The following is a 19,480-nucleotide window of genomic DNA, read 5'->3' on the forward strand; positions in this document are numbered from 1 at the left end:
CTTGTGTGATCAGCTTCTGTTTGCTGCGATATTCTCCTGATCCTTGAATAGTGATCCTTAAACAAATCTCAGGTGGCTTCCCCAGTTTGGCAAATTGCTGATCAGACTGATTTCCCCACTGGTCTTGATTAGCTTAATTTTATCTTTTGTGAGGTGATTGCTTCTAACATTGGGAGAGTTGAGCCTGCTTGTAGAAAAATACAGTCTTTAAATGCCAGATAAAGCTTTTGTCCACAGAGCTAGCTCAAGTGGTGTTGCTGTGAGATGTTGACTGATGGAGCTGGATAACATGATGGTGCTGGAGGAAGGTTCACAAGCTCTTTGAGCTGAAGCTGTACGAAGACCCAAGGGCTGAACTTCCATACAACAGACACAAAAGTTAAAAGCAAAACAAAACCCCCTCAATTTTAGTTCAAAGTATGGTACCTTTTTTTTCAGTCAGTGCCTTGTGATGACATTGTAAATGGAACAGATAGGGCTGTTGCTCCCTCCTGTTAATAGCCTCTTCAGTTCTTGCAATTCCATCATGTGGTAGTGAACGCATAAGGACACTGCCGTATGCAGACCACAACCATGTCCAACCCTTTCAGGTTGCTCTAACCAACATATAAACAGCAATCTCCGTAAGGCAGAACATAGAAGCAGGCGGGAGAAACAAATGCAGCTTATGTGGATCACAGTAATAAGTTTTGTGTTTAGACTCAGTTTTGTTTCCATCAGTCCAGATCCTCTTAACCTCTGCCTGTTATTTCACTGTACTCAGCTCAAGGGCACGAAGGGTATTCAAGCTGGTGATCAACCCCTAATGAAGATCAGTGTCCCTGCAGCTGAGATAGAGCAGTTGCCTGCAAGTACTCAAAGATGTCAAGGTCAGAGGGGATGCAATGACCTAACAAGAACATCGGGAGCATCTCTGGGGAAAAAAGTTTGAACAGGGGACTGTGCGATTTGGACAGGAGTCAGTGCAACTCTTGGTCAGTTGTATTCATGATTAACAGACCTCACTAGTGGTTCATCTTGACTGGTTTGTCTGTGCTTGTGTGTGGTTTTTATTCTGAACACCAGATTTTCTTTGTAAGTTATGCAGTGGTGCTGCCCTGCCTCTGCCAGCACTTATAATATTCTTTTTTTTTGTCTTGGTGAGGAGCCTGCCAATATCAGAGCTATGTAATTCAAACACTAAAAATACTTTTGTTTTGACTTTTCTTTTTCAAGTTAACTGGGCTAACTTCCTGGTGTGCCTCGTTTTCAGGTATGCTTTTTCAGTTCTTGAGTTCATCTCTGTAGGTCTTTTGGGTACTTAATTTCTCAAAATTTTTTGGTGAGTGAGGGATGACAACAGCAGTGTCTGTCACTTCTAGGGAGTAGAATGTCAGGCTGCCCCATAACGCCTGAACAAAGCAGCAGAAAACCCTAATTCACCAGGCTGAGTGAAAGAGCTTGTTTAACCCTTGGAAGTGCAAGTAATCTAACTGTTTAATAGTAGGTTAATTCGAGTTACTTGCTTTAAAAAATAATTTTTTTCAAATAGATCTGTTCTGCTCCTAAACAGTTGGAAGTTGTATGTGCTTGCTGTAGTGTGTCACTTCCTAGATGATAACATCACAGGATTCTGAGACCTGTTAGAATAGGGATAAAAGTGGTACAGGTGGCCTGAATGCCCTGCTGAAGTCTTTCAGGGCGAAGTAATGAAGCCAGAAAAAGCTCCAGGTTGGTTTTTTTTTTCCCCCAGGCTTTTTTGTTCTGTCCTCTTACCTAGATGATCAGAGAAATAGAAATGAGATGAAAGGTCAAGACTGAAAGGAAGGGGCATGTGTAGGATTTTGAAAGACAGAGGAGAGAAGAAAAGGAGTTAAATTTCCAGCGCTGGTTTTCTTCAAAAAGGGTATCAAAGATTTCTCTGCTTAATTGCAAGGAAAATACAACTGTGGAAAGGCAGGGCAAGGATATTACATTATCATTTTATAGGGAATTTTTTTTTGTGGCAAACACTGGGGGTAGGCTGGCATGAGGCTTGCGGAGGCCTTGAACACAGTGTTTCCTGGGGGAAACACTGCAGTCCTGCACACATGAGTGAGATATCTTTGGTCCACTTGCACTAAACAGTAGCCTCATTTCAGCTGGGCATCCATTATGGCAACTGACTACTATGGAAGTGTGGGAAGAGAGGTGTTTTCCTGTTTGCCTTCCACATGGCACATCGGGTTTGATGATAGAGGATGGAGTATCCATTAATCACAATAGCTCCTGGGAGTCTTAGTCACATGGACTAATGCTTTTGGACAGCACTTCTTATAAGCTGAAGCCTTAGGGAACTTATGAATTTCATCTTTGTTCACTTTGAACAGGGCACCAACTAAGGACCAGGTCACCAACTAGAGCGTGGTTTGCAGGGAGGAGCACAGACACGTTCACCAGTAGGAGTAAGCACTTTGACTTGGCTTGTCAAACTCTGTTCAGGCCTCACCTATCCAAGCACACTTGACTGAGCACTCTGATAGATGAGAGTTTGCACATCAGCACATCTCATCACCTGAAAAGCTACAAACATTCCCTTTGGCTGAAGTGCTGCCATGGCTTGACTTCTGTAGAGGCTGTTATCATTGGCTTCAGCGCTAGCTCAACTGGGTCAACCTCATTATTGTGGAAACTCTCTTTTAAATATATTTTTTATTTTATTTGAAATGCAGCTTATTTCCTAGCACTGTGATTCTCCTAACATGTTATATTTAATCTAGCAGTATGATGCATGTACAGTGTACAGTGTGTCAATATTACTTGCCTTGCTCCCTGCCATACATAGCTGTCTGGTTTCATATAAGCAAGAAAGAAATGGAGAGTAAAATTAGCTAGTGGCCTCATAAGAGGCAAGTGGTGAGAGACCATTAACTGATGGAACTGCAAGGCTTGTCTTCCTTAAAATGCCACAGACTGATAAATGGATGCTGGGGCCAAAAGATGTGCTCACTTAGCCTTTTTGTTCTAATTTAAATTGTTGGGGATACAAATAACTAAGCTGTTCTCTGTATGCATAGGCGAGGCAAATAACTCTATTAGTGCTCAGGGAGGCTGCTATGCAAGGTGGTCAGCTGCTTCATTTCAGATGATATGCTGTCAATGGCAGTTACCTGTCATGTCTGGATCTTTGAAGACAGCTCAATTGCCTGTAATTTCCAAGACGATTTTGTCTATGGGAAACTCTTTTCTTGCATCAGAGGCCTCTAGTGCATAGTCAAGCATTGTCAGGAATCAGAAATTAAGAGCTCAAGGAGAAGAAAAAATAAATATGAGCACTGTGAGTTGAAGCTGAATTTCCAGATGACAAAGATCTTGAAGGCAAGCACCATGGTATTCATTCAATGGGGAGAAGAAAGAGGTTCAAAGTTGATCCTGAAACATACAATAGTAGACAATTATTAATAATTTAGTAGTTAGTATCCAATTGCCACCCGCTTCCATACTTTGGTAAAAGCCTCATTTCAACTTGTTCACAATTTCAGCTTCCAAAAAATTAAAGAAACAGCTATTGTGTCTCCTGTGATGGAATAGATGTATCCAAAATAATAATGACTTGCCTGTGTATATGCAGATCTCTGCAGACTATTTATACCATGCCAGTTATTATTAATATATACTTATTGAAAGTATAGGTATTTGACCTTCTCTAGGTTCAAAATGAAGCTGAATTACAAGCTTTATTGAGAAGGATAGCCAAAACCTTTTCTTCCTCTGTTGCCTGTAATTTGAATAAATTATTCAAGGGACAAAATATGTGATCATACACTGATAGTCTGTGTCAGCTTTGATGAAAATTGATTAAGAATCTTTATTAATGCCTTCTCAAATGTTATCATAAATCATCATTTAAACCCGTTCAGTTCTCTCCTAGACATGTTAAGACCTGTGCTTTACCTGAGTTTTAATTAAAGAAAAACAGATAAAAGCAACATGGAAGGGAACTCTTATAGGTACTAAAGCCAGTTTTAACTTTGGTTAACTTTACATTGTGTATGGACTCTTCTTCCTCCTGTGTTTTTGTGCAGCTTGTGAGACATTGTTGCTTGGCAAAGGGAGATTCTGAAATACAAGCAAACTCTGCCACTTCTGATCAATTTGGAAAAAAATATCGTGCTGAGGTTAGTGGCTCTCTAGCCTACCCTGATGTGTTAGTGGGCTGATGCTGGCAAGCTGGGTCTAAGTTCCAATCAGTTAAGGGAACAAGAAAGACTGCCTCTGAACTGATCACAGGAGCAGCTTTGGTCAGGATGATGGGTTTGATAAAATAATTGCCTCTTTTCTACCTGTATTCAGTGGTGAAAGTGTGATTAATCTTCTCTGTTTTGAGTCCTTCTCTGTCACCATTGTGTACAGACTGATTCTAGAAAGCAAACTTGGATTTACATGCCTAACTTCTAGACAGTCTGAGACAAGTAAGGTGAACCCGACCTCCCTCCTAGCATAGCTAGGTTTGAGTAGCACAAGAGAAGCTTTTTCTCCTAAGAAAGTGGAATCACTGGCATCCCAGCTTCCTCCCTCATATCTATGAAATATAGGCAGGCATCTCAGCTGTGGCTTGAGGCTGTCATGCAGATCTGCTGCAGCCTTCCCCTCAATCAGGGACTCAGTGGCCTGGGGGTGGTGTCACAGATTAGACTAACAAAATGGCCTTGGAGAAATGCAAAACAGAAAGTCAGGCTGCCACACAGCTGTGCATGAGGAAGCTACAGCCCTAGGAGAGAGTGATGTGAGTAAAACCAAGCGTCACTGTCATTGCGTGAATAAACTGAAATGTCTGTGATTTGTGACGGTGGATTTTGTAGTAGTAGGAAAGCATGAGGAGGTGGGACTGGTTTGGAAGCCATGACAAGGGCAAGAAAATAGGATGCTTCTGAAACTAATCAACATAGGTGTTATGTTGATTTGCATCAGAAAGAGATGAGTCATGTTTTGATATGCGTTACTTGCAGGAGGTAAAATCAAATTGCTTAACACCAGTTCATGCGTACCATGGCTGCTCATCATTGTTTTTTCAAGTTGATCTGGAATCACTAGTATCTGTCAGGGGAACCAGAGAAGGTAAGCCTATGGATTGCATTGGCTTTGCATTTTTTTAACCTGCAGACTTTTTTTACATAGGGAACATGGAATTAATGAGACAGAAGGAAACAGCAGTGCTCACTTTCATAAGACAATTTCATTTCTAGATGTGTTTCCCGTTTTATTACAGTTTGCCAACCTCTTTGTTCTTTGCTTTACTTGGAAACAGAATGCCCTTACCTTGGGGGGCGGAACCCTCAAATGCTAATTTTGCTTTTTAAGAGGAGGAGGGGGGAAGTAAGTACCAGGTACTGCAACACTGCCGTGGGTTAGCCATGGCTATCAGCCAAACTCCCTTCCCAGCGGGATTGGGGGAGAAAATGGAAGAAAAGGAAGGAGAGAAAAACAATGGTTTGAGATTATTATTGAGGGAGATTATTTGCCAATTACTGTTGCAGGCAAAACAGACTCAACTTGGGGAAAATTGACTTAATTTATTGCCAATTAAAATAAAAATGTAACTGCTAATTTGGGTAGTGAGAAACAAAAAGGCAAACAATGAAACAACACCGTCCTCCCCCCTTTCCCGGGCTTAGCTGCTTTTCTTCACTCACAACTCCTCTACTTGCCTGCACCATCTACCCCCCAAAACCTGAGTAGTGCAATGGGGATGGGGGGTTCTGGTCAGTATACAGTGGTCTCTCTATGCTGCTCCTTCTTTCTCACTCTTTTCCTCTGCTCCAGCATGGGCTTTCCATGCGCCACAGTCTTCAGGAATATCCATCTACTCTAGCATGGTCTTCTCCATGGGCTGCAGCATGGATCTCTGCTCCAGCACCTGGAGGACCTCCTCCATCTCTTTTTCTTTTTTTTTTTTTTAACCCTCCATTTATTTATTTCATACAAGCAGCCCATATACACCTTAAGTGTGTGAAAAGCACATAATAATGTTATTTACTGCGTTGAAGGAATGGCAATAATTTCCACTTCAGCCTTTCCGTGTAGTCTAGAGAAAATGGCATATGATTTTCTTACCAGGTTTAAAGCACACATTTACTACTATAGCTTTTGACTGACTCTTGTTGCTACTTCAATAACAAACAGCAGGGTTATTTTTAATCTTTTCAGGAGAAAATATGTGAAGTTAAACGTCTGCAGAAAAGTGAAATCTGGAGACCATAACTGTGCTTCCTCAGAGCATAAAGGACTTATTAAATAAACATGCAAAAGACTTTGATACTGACAAAAGGAAAGTATTTTTAGGTACAGTGCTCTTTTAATCTACAGACCAGCTTTTGAAATGCCATTCGTATCATAGTAACTCCCTGCACACAGGATAGTGGAGGGCTTTTGGGAATTACATGAACACATTAAAAGACCACAGTAGTCCCCAGAAAATTTAATGCAGTTAAAAAAAAAAGTGGGAGTTGGAAGAAATTATATGTAGTAATATGGAATAAAAGAACAGATTTTCCTATGCTACTAAAGCATTGATAAGGCCCAGAGCTTAAAGTATCACTTCATATAGTTAATTTATGTTGCAGTTCTAGATCTAGCAACAAACAATGACTGAGGACATAAATATCGTGCTTCAGGGCATAAGCCAAAGACTAACACACAGACAAGAAATATTTTAGTTTACAAGTATGTTATCTAACTGTAGGGTTTTTTGCCTTGTAGTTGTAGTAGTCTGCTGCTGGTTACACAGGCACAGTGTGTTCCACGCCTGGAACTCACCTGTTACGAGGTCTGACTACGTCTTTTCTATAGCTCTACGCTACTGTGTTGCTAAAGTTTTTGATTGTTAGTCTAGGTTTAATGTCTTAAAAGATAAACTAATAGAAGGGTTATTTTTTTAAAATAAAAAGTTAGCGTTTTTCCAGTGCCATTTCTGAGGTTGACCCAAGGAAGGTATTGAGACTGTTAATCACTTAAAAGTAAAGACAGCTCTATAGTTAGCATCCATTGAGGAAAGTACTGGTTTACATCCTCTATAAATATTTAATTACCAAAGAAAATAGGATGGAACTGTTATGGTACAAGTGACTTCCTGCATCTGGTTATAAAAAGGATTCCCAGTTTGAGGCCTGATCTATTTTAGCAATATGAAATATGTTGCCTGGAACAGCTTATTTCTTGGTTACAATAAAATAAAAAAAAAATAGTGTTCAAAAGGTACATTACAAAATTCTAGAAAAGCATCAAAATGCTCTTCTTGGTTTGCAGTTGTCATCTGCTATTTGCAGCATTGTTACTCAAGGTGCTTACATTTATTTTCCTTCTTTTAGTTGCATAATTTTGCTGTAATATTTACATTTTACTTGCTATTTTTCTTGTTCATGGCAAAAAATTTTGTGAAGTTTTAGTGATATATAGATTTTAGCACTGTGATGTTGTGTTTTAACAAGTCGGAGTCTATTTTATTTTAAAAAGACTATGAAAAGCCTATTTTACCCGGTCTGACTTTGGTGTCTAAAGTTACGTGATAGCATCCTTCTAATTCACAGAGGAGCAATAGGGCAGATGAGATTACAACTGGAAACTCATCAAAGTAAATTGATGCCTCTTTTGGTCCTGGACATTGCTGTTAGCAGTCTTCAGCTTCAGAAGTAGAACTGGTGCCTGAGAAAAGGTGCAAGGCTCTCTTTCAGCTGGGACAAGCAATAAAATTAATTCTGCTGGAATGGATGAAACAAATGATCACCCAGCAGCTAACCCTGAAGATGAACTAAGTGTAAGTAGCTGATTTAAGCATTCTTGATTTCATACACTTCTTGATATTATTAGATCTCTTATGATATAATTCTCAAGTATTAAACTTAACATCGCAGTTAGATTTGGTATAATTTTTTGTTTTATAACTCAGTCTGAAAATGTTAACATGTTTTTGTATCTTCATGTTGCTGGTAACATGTATTTTCAGACAATTGAAATAACGGGCACCTCAGTGTGACAATATGAAAAGCTTATATTGGTGTTATGGCAGCACATTTTTCCAAAAATAAATAATTTTTTATGCAAGAAAGGCAACGTTAAAGTAGGTAGAGTGTTTTGCTTTTCCTTAGAAGATAGAGAAGGGGATTACTGAATAGATGTTAACTCATTACAAAGAAGTAAATAATTCAGTATATGGTGATAGTCAAATTGCAGCTTTAGCTGGAAACCAACTCTAGAACACAAGAACTAAGTTGCAGCAGAGAGGAAAATTGAATTAAGAATTATGATTGTTATTGAGGAAAGGGAACAGCTTAACTTCACCTTTGTCTTAATATAAAATGTTTATGGTAAACTAATATAACGTAGGGAAATATTTAAAATATAGCACATAGCGTTTGGGATTCCTATGAATCCTGTGGAACAGAGAGATTTGCCATGCAAGCCTTGATACATAAAGTGCATTTTTTTGAAATAAGGTTAGAATTGCAGTATATGAAATGAAGACATTAGTTGTTTCAAGTGCATACTTAGAATCCAGTGATGTCAATCTTGAGCAGTCTTTAATGATCCTTGACAGGATCTAATTTTTAAGAATCATAGAATCATTAAGGTTGGAAAACACCTCTAAGATCATCAAGTCCAACCATTGACACAACACAACCATGCCTCCTAAACGATGTCCCAAAGTGTCACAGCTACACGGCTTTTTGAACACCTCCAGGAATGGTGACTCCACCACCTCCCTGGGCAGCCTGTTCCAATGCCTGACCACTCTTTCAGTAAAGAGGCTTTTCCTAATATCCAATCTAAACCTCCCCTGGTGCGACTTGAGGCCATTTCATGTAGCTATAGGGAGCGATAAGGTCTCCCCTCAGCCTCCTCTTCTCCAGACTAAACAACCCAAGTCCCTCAGCTGCTCTTCATAAGACCGGCTCTCCAGACCCTTCACCAGCATCATTGCCCTTCTCTGGACACGCTCCAGCACCTTGCACTGAGGGGCCCAAAACTGAACACAGTGTTCAAGGTGCGGCCTCACCAGTGCTGAGTACAGGGGGGCGAGCCCTTCCCTGCTCCTGCTGGCCACACTATTCCTGATTCAAGCCAGGATGCCATTGGCCTTCTCGGCCACCTGAGCACACCGCTGGCTCATGTCCAGCTGGCTGTCACCTAACACCCCCAGGCCCTTTTCCTCCAGGCAGCTCTCCAGCCACTCCTCCCCAAGCCTGTTGCGTTGCACGGGGTTGTTGTGACCCAAGTGCAGGACCCAGCACTTGGCCTTGTGAAACCTCATAATATTGGCCTTGACCCATTCAACCAGCCTGTGCAGATCCCTCTGCACTGGTTAGGTCTACAGCTACAAGAAAGAATGACATGGGAAAACTTAAATATAAAACATTCTTGGGGGAATCTTGATCAAAGTGGCCCAAATTTCAGATGTCAGAACTGGGTATTCATTGAGCTGTCTCAAGCTGTCCTACTGAACACCTGAGCATATAAGGGAACTTTACATGACAAAGCAGAGCTTTAAACAAGCAAACAGGCAATTTGGTTTTCATCCTTAAACAGAATTGTACTCAATAAGGTTTTTAAAGAATACAGAAAGCGGCAGATTGAGTCTTCCTTGAGAATGTGCAGAACAAGTGCAGTTAATTACCTAGATAGAAAATATGAGTCAGAAATTTTCCTGAAAGTTCAGTGTTTTCACATTTTGTTCGGGAAATTATAAATTGCTCTACCGGTTCTTATTACTTTACTCATTACTACTTACTACTCATTTTTCTTCTCATCTGTGAACATGCTCAACTCTGACGGCGAAGATTGCTAGCTGTATTTTTTTGACTATGGGACTAGCAGGATATTTGTGGAGATGTTGCTTATGATCTCTCTGTGAGGATACACAGAGCTGTCTTACTGAAAGCATTGTTAGGGCATAATATCAAAGAATCATAGAAAAAATTACCTTGGTGGGTACTGCTGAAGGTTTTTACATTTTTAAAGAACAGGTCTAACATCAAAGTCAGAACAGGTTTCTTGAGCTATTGCCCCAGTGAGTTTTGAATATCTCCAGGGATAGAGGTTCCCTGACCTCTCTGGGCATAGCTCAGGTGTACAGCCCTCATGGTAAAATACATTCCACCTCCCCACCCCACCCCCAGTCTAGCTGGAATTTCCCCTGCTGCCATGTGTGACTCTTGTGGCTGTCTCCTCACTGTGCATCAGTGAGAGGAGTGTGACTCTGTCTTCTCCAAAACCCACTTTAGATAGCAAAATCTATAACTAGATTTACTCACAAGGTCTTTGCCTTCTTGTCTCCAGCTAAACATCCCCAGGGCTCTCAACTTTTTGCTGTTCATCATATCCTCCAGACCCTCACCTCTTGGTGACCCTTCCCTGGAATCACTCCAGTTTATCAACACCTTTGTTATATTGTGATGGGCCTAAAATTGGATGCAGTATTTCAGATGTGGCTCTACTGGTGTTGGGCAGAATGAGACAACCACTTATTGTAGATTATTGCACAGCACCACTTTTTGCAAATGGCTAATAGTTACACTTGTAATTTCCTGGGTATCAAGCTCCATCCTCACATAGTTTTTGTAACCACTGTATTAAATCTAGCATGCCACATTGATAACTCAGAGCGCAGCTCTTAGCAAGCTACTTCTTGACTTTCATAGTGGTCTTCTCCCTCCTCAAGTGAAATATAGCTAGTAGGGATGAAAAATGAGCCTTGTGTCCACACCTTTTAGTCTACAAGAGGCCACACACTCTTGCAGTGTACCTTCTGAGAAGCTTCAAAGAATGTAATGATGGTAAATAATAACCTGGCAGCTTGTTGCAGCCTTTCTTCTTGCTGCCTACCCCTTGTAGCTCTGCAGAGGCTAAGAAGAGCCTACTGAGCATAGGGAACAGCCAGATCTGCCCAAGTCAGGGTCTGGTACTGTTGTGTGTGCATCTGTTCTAGCATGATTGTGAATTCCTCGGTGTGTTTCAGTGTGGGCACAGCAGGGAATAGGTGATGGGACAGGGGTTTGGCCCTCAGTAGACTGAGGGTGTCTGTGCCCTGAGCAAATCATAGACTAGTTATCATTGGTCTCTGTGAGAGATTCTTGATTTGCGTTGCTGAGATGATGTACCTCTGAGTAGGTCCTAGCCTGCAAGTGGCATAAAATCATCTGTGAGGTGGGGGAGACCCACTTGAATATGCCCTTAAATTGAATCAAGCTATTCCAAAGACAAGGAAAAAGATCTTTTTTTGTCTGGTTGGTTTGTTTTGGTCTTCGTCTTTGAAATGGCAAAGCTCAGTTTCATCTTTGTATATATGAGCTCCAGAGCCAGGTCTTTTTGTCTCAAAGGCTATTTTGTGCTTGATAGAAGACTTCCCACTAAAACCCTTGCTGCTAATTGCCAGCTGGTGTTTGCCAACACCTCCACTCGTGGAGAACCCACAACTTCCTAAGGCAGCCTCTTGAGAGCTTCCTTCTCACTAATATCAACATGTTTTTGGAATATTTTTCCTGAGTGATCCTTATTGATGTGGCAATATTATGTAATTTGTGTTATAGTTGTGATATAAGGAGAAAATTAAAGGTAGGGGTTTTTAAAATATAGTTCTAATTCTGGTGCAGCTGCATATCACAGCTATGCCTGTGTTCATACCCAGTGCACTTGATCATTAATGCCCTGAATGGTCCAGGAACTTGCCAGCTAACCTCTGCATAGATGAGATAATGAATTGACTTCAGAAAAAGTGATTGAACCTCTCTCTCGCTGATCTTCCAACAAAGCCTTTGGTTGTTGCAGGAGCTCTCCATGTGGGAATTTCATGAAGTCCCAGAGATTTCCCTAGGGAGTTCTTGCTGTGCCTGAAGCAACTGATAGACGTTATTTGTATGCTTAAATGCATTTATTATGTCTTGCAGAGGAAAACACCTGGGGGGTTGTCTATTACAAAGAGGTTTTCCAGAACAGGCCAAACTGTAGATAGCTAAGATACTTACAGGAAGTAGAAATTGCTGCTGCAAATGCAGAAGTGGTCACATAGTAGTCTTTTATGCCTAGATATGATGGTCAGGAGATATTTTGAATCTAGCTTCAGGAAATCTGGGACTGTAGTTCAAAACAAACTGTCAAGGGGCTGGATATCCAGATGACGACCTTCTCCAGGTCCTATCCCAGCAAGACCTGTGCTGTGTCCTCCTGTCCACTGGTGGGAACTTCTCAGAGGGAGCTGGAAGTGCAAGAGGAGGATGTCTGTACCCACTGTTCCCCATCCTGAAAGGAAGCAGAGACTTCTTTCTGAGGAATGAATGGGTTGAGCCCACTTGTATTGGGATGGTTCTGGTCTGAGAAGAAAGTGGCTTTCTTCTGAGCAGCAGTGGCATTTTGACCACGGACTGGGAGAAAACAATGATAGTGTGCATAGGCCTGTTTCTTGGTTCTTTAGCAGGGAAAAAACAAACTATAATATTGGAAAAAACATTGGCTATTTGAATGTCATGCTAACCCCACCCTCCCACTTCAGAAAAAGGGAATGAATGGCTGAACGTGTGTCTGCTTCTGCTAAACTTGCGTAAGCATAGCAACTCTTTGGGTCATGAGACACTTTGCTGGGTTGTGTTACCAAGCTGCTGGTGAAAAGCTGCTGTTCTGCAGCACTTGTCTGTGTAGATATCTCAGCTGCAGACTGTGCAAGGTAATTCAGCCTTGCCTACCCTTTGGGCTAAAGAGGGTTAATTTACACTAATGAGGGATGCATGATGCATGCTAAATGAATTAGCATTCGTTCAGATGGTTAATACTGCACAGTGGTGGCGTGGTGAGCTGTTATATTAGGGTACATTGTGTTTTTACATCCTTATGCAGTAGGGACTGACTCTTATATCAGCAAGTGTCTGGAAGAAAAGGACCTTACTTTCTGATTGGAGTTTAACTGCTACAAAGTTAACTATAGTTGTGTACATGTAGTAACAGACAAATATTTGTAGGAATCTGTTCTAGTAATCGGTCTGTCAATTGCTATTGGAAATGTTCCACTTTTTTTTGTTGTCTTTCACCTTATTTTAGGTAGCCAACATCTCAGTCCAAATGGTAACTGCAGAAGATAAGTTGGCAAAGAGAATTCTGGCAAGGAAAAAACATGGCAAATTGAAGAAAAAAGATAAGTTTCTGTGGAATTTTCAAAACAAAATAATTCTCTTTACCCTCATTCTATTCATTTTAGGAGTCGTAACCTGGACATTACTGTGGCTTTTCATCGGTGGGTTGCTGAAAGCTCATGCCAATTTCATACAGCACTATCCCTAATAGCACTTTCAGTTGAGTTTAGGATCTCACTTGTCATGAAGGGTGTTTCTAAAATAAACATGAAACTTATTTAAATGGGGCCTGAAAGAATTTTAGGCATCTTTTTTAAGACTTCAGACAGTTGAATTAACACGTAATTATAAGAGCAGGCAGAGCTGCTAGCTTTAGGAAGTGTGACTGTTTATTTTAAGTGTTATGCAAAATATTTTTTTGCACGTGCGAGCTAATTGCGCAGACCCAACAGTTCCTATGAACTCTTGAGGAACAGTTCCTCAAATTTTGACTTCCACTGTGTTTCTTGGCCTGCTGAAGGCCAGGTAGGTTCTTTGTCTCTCGTGTATAATAGACTGAAAGAAATTAAAAGGGAGTAAAATATAGAAGGCAAATATTTATTTTGAGTCCTGTAAAAACACTGGACAGGACAATAAATTGTCACTTCTGTGGAGTGTTTGCTTCTTGCTTGATGTGTCCAAGTGAGCAGTAAAAGCTATGCCCTCCTCTTTAAACCCCAACACTAACACTGCCTTAAGATTCCTTCAGGATGCTCCAGAATCAGGATGTTGATATTGCCTTCATTATGCTGGTTCATTTGTGTGGTGGTACCTTACCTTGCGTGTAGGGAAAAGGTGCTCAATGAACTTTGGTACTGTGGTAATCATGTAGAACAGTTTGACTGTGAAAACATAGTGTTCATTTGGTAGTCCTTGCTACTATAAGGCTGAATATATTAATTTGGCTTAGAATATAATCAGAAAAATATCTCACTGTTATATAAAAAAAAAAAAAAAGGAGGCTAACCATCTTCTTTGTTTCTTGCAGTTCAGGCAGAAAACAAAGATGCATTGTATTTTGTTGGACTGTTTCGTGTTGCCAACATAGAGTTTCTCCCAGAATACAGGCAGAAGGAGTCAAAAGAATTCCTTTCAGTGGCACAGAACGTGCAGCATGTGGTAAGATGAGTGGGCTGCTTGCTTAGCAAAAAAGCTCAGAGCTGTGAACAACAGGTGCCGCTTTCAGGTGCCATTGAGTCTGCTGTAGTGTTCTGCTCCCCTCATCCCCCCGGAAGACTGTGTCAAAGGGTGGCTATCTGGAGGCAGGAAGGAACTGAGTGCTTTCAGCTTGTTAATCACAAACCGAGTTTTGAAAAGGTCTGTTTAACTTCTACGCTTACTAAAAAATTTATGTATTTCCCCCCACAAATTGGAGTCTATGAATAGAGCTCTATACAAGCCCTTCAAAATTTAATTGCCACTTTTGAGACATTAAACCGATGAAGTCTTTTGCATTTAGATTGGTATTTGCTGCCAGTCTTCTGTCTTAGAGCATCTATAATTATGCTAGAGCTCTCAAACATATTTACATTTCCTTCTGATGCCAGGTATTCTAAAGACCATTATTCTTCCCAAACATCTTGCATCAGTCAAAGCAGAAGTAGCACTCAGGCAGCTCAGGCTGCTCTACAGTTGGAAGAGAGGGGTGGGGATCTTGGTTAAAAGCGAATTTGACTTCAAAGACACTTGGTGTAGGGAGGAAAAAGACTTTTATGTCAGGAAATGCAGCACTGTCCACATAAAGCTTCAAGCAATAGTAAGAAAATTGCAAAGCAAAGTCAGATGCAGCTAAGAAGTTTTTGAATAACTGCTAAGTTATTGTCATCTTATAATAAGAACTCATGTTCCTGTTTTCTAGGTTTACCTTTGATAAGGGGGGTGACTCTTCCCTGCACACCACACACCCCCGCCTCCCAATAGATGGATCACAAAGGACACCAAGGCAGATTGTCTAGTTTTCCTAGTCCTGCACATTTGTGACTGAAGTGCTTTTAGGCAGGGGTGACACAGAACCAGTGCAGACGTGTCCTTCCCCCACTATCCATGGAGCAGCTCTAACCTGTTGTCTTGCTCTTGTCCCAGAGCATCCTGCTGTTGTCACACATAGTGAAGGGGGCGACAGCAGGTGTGAACTGCCGGCTGTCACCACCACCTACTTGAACGTAACTTGGAAATTATTTTTTTTTTGTCTGTAAACTTTGCCTGAACTCATCGATGGATTTTACACTGCTGAAACCACACTTTTTGGCGATGTGACTGTTAACTAAAATTGCTAGTTAGTGCTGTGGGAAATTGGTGAGGTTTTTCGTTTGTCTCCTTGAAAACCTTTTGTTCATGGTTCCTGACCCAGAGACCCTCAGAGTGGCAGTGGAAGAACCTCTCAAGATAGGCTCCTTTTCAATAGTAACAGTAATATATAAAATCCCTTGTAGCCTAATCTGGTGAAAGATTGAGCTCCAATCTTTTTATTTAGGGCCTTAAAATAATTGTTCAAATTTTGTATCAAACACTAAAATTTAAGGTCTATTATCAATGTGATTTTTACAGGCTTTGCTTCAAAATAATCCCTGATACAGCCCCTTGGGCATTGATTTTAACCATTAAGCAGCAGGATGAGGTCTGAACAGCTTGAGGTACATGCCACCTTGTGGCTTTAGAAGTATGCCTCTTTGAACAAGAGGAATGAAGGTTATTATCACACTGGTGTCATCATGCACATACAATGAACTAGTGGAATTGGGAGCTTGCTTTTCCCCAAAGGCAGACCCACAGCATGAAATGAGCAGAGTTTTTCCTTCTCTACATATATTACGCTCTGTATTGGAAGTAAATATGTTAATACGAAGCTGTAGGTGAAGAAAATAGACACAAACTGAACCGAAGTGCAAGAAAATTCCACATAAATGTTAGAAAAATCTGTTTAACTCTGAGGGTGATCAAACACTGGAGCAGGTTGTCCAGAAAGGCTGTGTGTCTCCATTCCTGGGAATATTCAAATGGACATGGCCCCGAGCAACCTGGTGTAGTTGTTACTGCTTTGAGCAGAGGGGTTGGACTAGATGCTCTCCAGAGGCCCTTTCCAATCTCAGTCTTTCTATGATTCTGTGGAAAAAGCTCCGATAGCTGCACCTTAGTACCAACACACAAAACATTATGAGTACATGCTTATTTTCTGAAGACTGGCCCGAAGTTTCAGCATCAGGATAGGGAAGCCCCCTCTGTCTGGGATTTGCTGGTCAAAGAATGTGCGCTCTTTCAAAACACATTTGTAGAGCAATGCTTTTTCCAAATAAGTCAGCTGGCCATGGGCAGAAGATTTGATGTTTCCTATTAATATTGGACTTGTTAAGGGTGCATTTGCAGAGCTGATCTGTTTGTGTCTGCTGCTCTGCCTAGCTTGGCTGCTGTATGTCTGGAAATGTGCAGATCACATATGCTTTGTGGGAGGAAAAATAGATATTCCTAGGAATGCCTAGGCATACAACATCTCTAGGTATGGCTGATTTTTCAGAAATGCTAAATTCTCATCAGCTTAATACTTTCTCTTTCAGATGAACTTGGTCTACACAGCCTCCTCTTTCTCCAAATTTTATAAGCAGTCCACAGTTTCAGAAGTCAGGTAAAACTGTGGTTAATGTAATTGTATTTCTGCTGGGTAGTATATAATATAATGAGCCACCTAGAGATACCTATTTTTGGTGGTTATGATGTAATCTTTTGCTATGCACTTGTATTGATAGCAAAATATATTTATAACCTGCACCAATTCATTTCACAAAAATAAGGGCAAACTAAAGTCATATAAACGGTTCCTTTTCTGCCAGGGGTATAATCTAATGTAAACAGAAATAATGTCCCTAAAGAGGTTTGGTGTGATGCTTTGGCCGATAGCTCATGCAGCCGTTTAAACTTAAACATGCTCTGTATTATTGGCCAAGTTGAACATATTTTATAAGCAATGTTATTGCTGTAACACCATTTTCTACTGACAGAAGAAGGGTTAAATCCCTATACTGCAATAAATCACATTTACTTTAATATTGTGTATATAATTAATGCTAGAGGATTAGTTATTCTAATCCAGTGATCTTTAGGAGATAAACCAGCTCCAATTCAAGTAGGTGTGGTTTTCATAGATCTTAAAAGTCAGGAGCCCTCACAGAATCAGCCTGATGAAGATCCCCAACGGGGTGTGAGGACTGTGTTTTGACATTTTGGGTTTTGTGGTTTGTTTGTTGTGGTTTTTTGCTGTTGGGTTTTGGGTTGGTGGTTTTTTTTTTGTTTGGTTGGTTTGGTTTTTTAGGAGAGAAAATACGTTGAGTGTGTCAAAGCAACAAGGCAAGATGGAAATACACCATAACCTTCCAAATTTGTACTTCATAAGCTTGTGTTGAGAGTCTAGTTGTCAGAAATTTTTCAGCATGATGTTAATCTGTAGGACCTTTTTATTTCAGTAACAACAATAATGGAGGCCTCCTTATTCATTTCTGGATCGTATTTGTGGTACCGCAGGCAAAAGGACAAGTGCTATGTGAAGACTGTGTGGCTGCCATTTTAAAGGACTCCATTCAGACAAGTATCATTAACCGGACCTCCGTGGGAAGTCTTCAGGGCCTTGCAGTCGACATGGATTCCATTGTACTAAGTGGTTAGTATTAGCACATGCCCATATCCTTGAGGAAACATTTTGTTAAGCAAACGTTTTCACCTTGAGGTAGCAAATTCTATAAATAAACCAAAATATTTATCCAGCACATTTAGCTTCTAATACCAAAATTATTATAGAAAAAAAGAGAGGAAAATGAAAACCAGATTTGTGGTCAAACCAAGGTACAAAGTATCCCTGTGAACCCCTACTGCAAAACTTCCTTTACTTGGAGCAGTTATGTTCAAATTCAGGATCTAAGCCTGACACCTTGTAGTCAGCTCAGATTTGGGTTAGTCTGTGGCTGTAAAAGTATAAAAAGATGGAGTGTTAAGCTTTCCACATGGACCAAACTTTAGCCCCTCCATTGAAAAGGAGATTCTTGTCACCCCTTTATTAAAGATTAAGAAACAGATTATAAAGCTGCCCATTCATTAAACAACTCCTGTGTCATTCTTGTCTGGGGAAGAAATTAGCAATGTAGGATTCAAGTATCTGTTTAATGTAATTAGCTGAGAAATGTATGATTTTCAGCTCTATAACCAAAAGACAGGACAAGCTTCATTCGAATGGCTCTGTCCAACTGAAAGTTGAAAAAATACTTTCTGGCCAAGGGAAAATGACCTCCTGGGTACCTGTCTCAGTCCTTCAATTAAATTTGACTGCTTAATTGATGTACAACCTCTTCTTGCCTCAGGCGCTGAATGTCTGGGGACATGATACCTCCAAAGCTGCTTGCAGAATTTGCAGAAAAGAAGGAAGCTTGAGCAGCCTCCCTTGTTGAGATAGCTGTTTTGTCCTGAGTGTTTAGTGTTATGATTAAAGAAGTGTGATTGAATTAAACCCTGAATTCTGGACTTTGGGCAAATGTGAAGACTCACACAACTGTTTTTCTGTGCAGCAGGTCTTCGGTCAGATTATTGGTCAACAACGGGAACAGGTAATTCACCATTTTGGCAGCTTCCTGGCAGAGGAGAGGTGGAGAACAAAGCTTTTTAGATCATGTCTTAGACTCAAAGATACTGCTTAGTGTTAATTTAAGAGGGTTAAATTCAGCCTTGGCATTTATGTCCCCGAGTTGCTGTAAGAGTGACCAAGAGTCTTGGGTGTGACACATACAGAAACTGTCTGCCTTTAGTCTGACTGGTAAAATTTTTAGATGTATTTGGTGGCATAATAGGAAATAAATTCAGTTAGTTGTTTGCTATTCACTCTGTGTTGAAAAGAAGACTAAGCTTTTCTAAACCGGGCAGCACTGAATTTAAATCTGTTTATTGGCTTTTGAGATAAACCGTAGCAATGCTTTTGTCCACCCTTTATCCTCCTTCACTCCCTTTTCTCCAAGGTTAATGATGAGTTTTAATTTTGAATGAGTTCCCTAACAGAAATTAGTTTAAGCAGTTCAGTTTTGCCAGAGTTATGGGAGACACTACTTATATACCTGCTTGGTTTCATGTTCTAAACTTCCCATTAGGTTCTTTTGGCAGGGTGCAGAGACTTTACAAGCAGATTAAAAGTACAGTGCACCTGTACTTTTACTGCTTCTACTACATGTATAGTAGGTACCTAGAGAAAATGTGCTACGAAGCTAAACAATAGTATGCTAATCACCTTTGCAGACACATGATAAGTCTCTGTTGGGCTCGCAGTTCTCAATCAGATAGGGGTGTGTTGACCTCCCCCTTGTTTCTTGATACAGGCCTACTTTTCGTCTTGTGAAGTG

General features: G+C 40.6%; 1 protein-coding gene across 1 annotated transcript in view; it reads left to right on the top strand.

Moving 5' to 3' along the window:
• The first annotated feature begins 13,051 nt into the window (after positions 1 to 13,051).
• TMPRSS7 (transmembrane serine protease 7) overlaps positions 13,052 to 19,480 on the top strand; it is a 32,367-nt gene continuing 25,938 nt past the window's right edge. The window contains exons 1-5 of the mRNA XM_064468418.1: positions 13,052 to 13,234; positions 14,101 to 14,231; positions 16,664 to 16,731; positions 17,567 to 17,760; positions 18,659 to 18,697. Coding sequence (XP_064324488.1) covers positions 13,063 to 13,234; positions 14,101 to 14,231; positions 16,664 to 16,731; positions 17,567 to 17,760; positions 18,659 to 18,697 — 604 coding nt within the window. The 5' untranslated portion in view covers positions 13,052 to 13,062. The remainder of the gene's footprint in view (positions 13,235 to 14,100; positions 14,232 to 16,663; positions 16,732 to 17,566; positions 17,761 to 18,658; positions 18,698 to 19,480) is intronic.

Source organism: Phalacrocorax carbo, chromosome 1 (genome assembly GCF_963921805.1).
Source record: "Phalacrocorax carbo chromosome 1, bPhaCar2.1, whole genome shotgun sequence".
Lineage (NCBI taxonomy): Eukaryota > Metazoa > Chordata > Aves > Suliformes > Phalacrocoracidae > Phalacrocorax > Phalacrocorax carbo.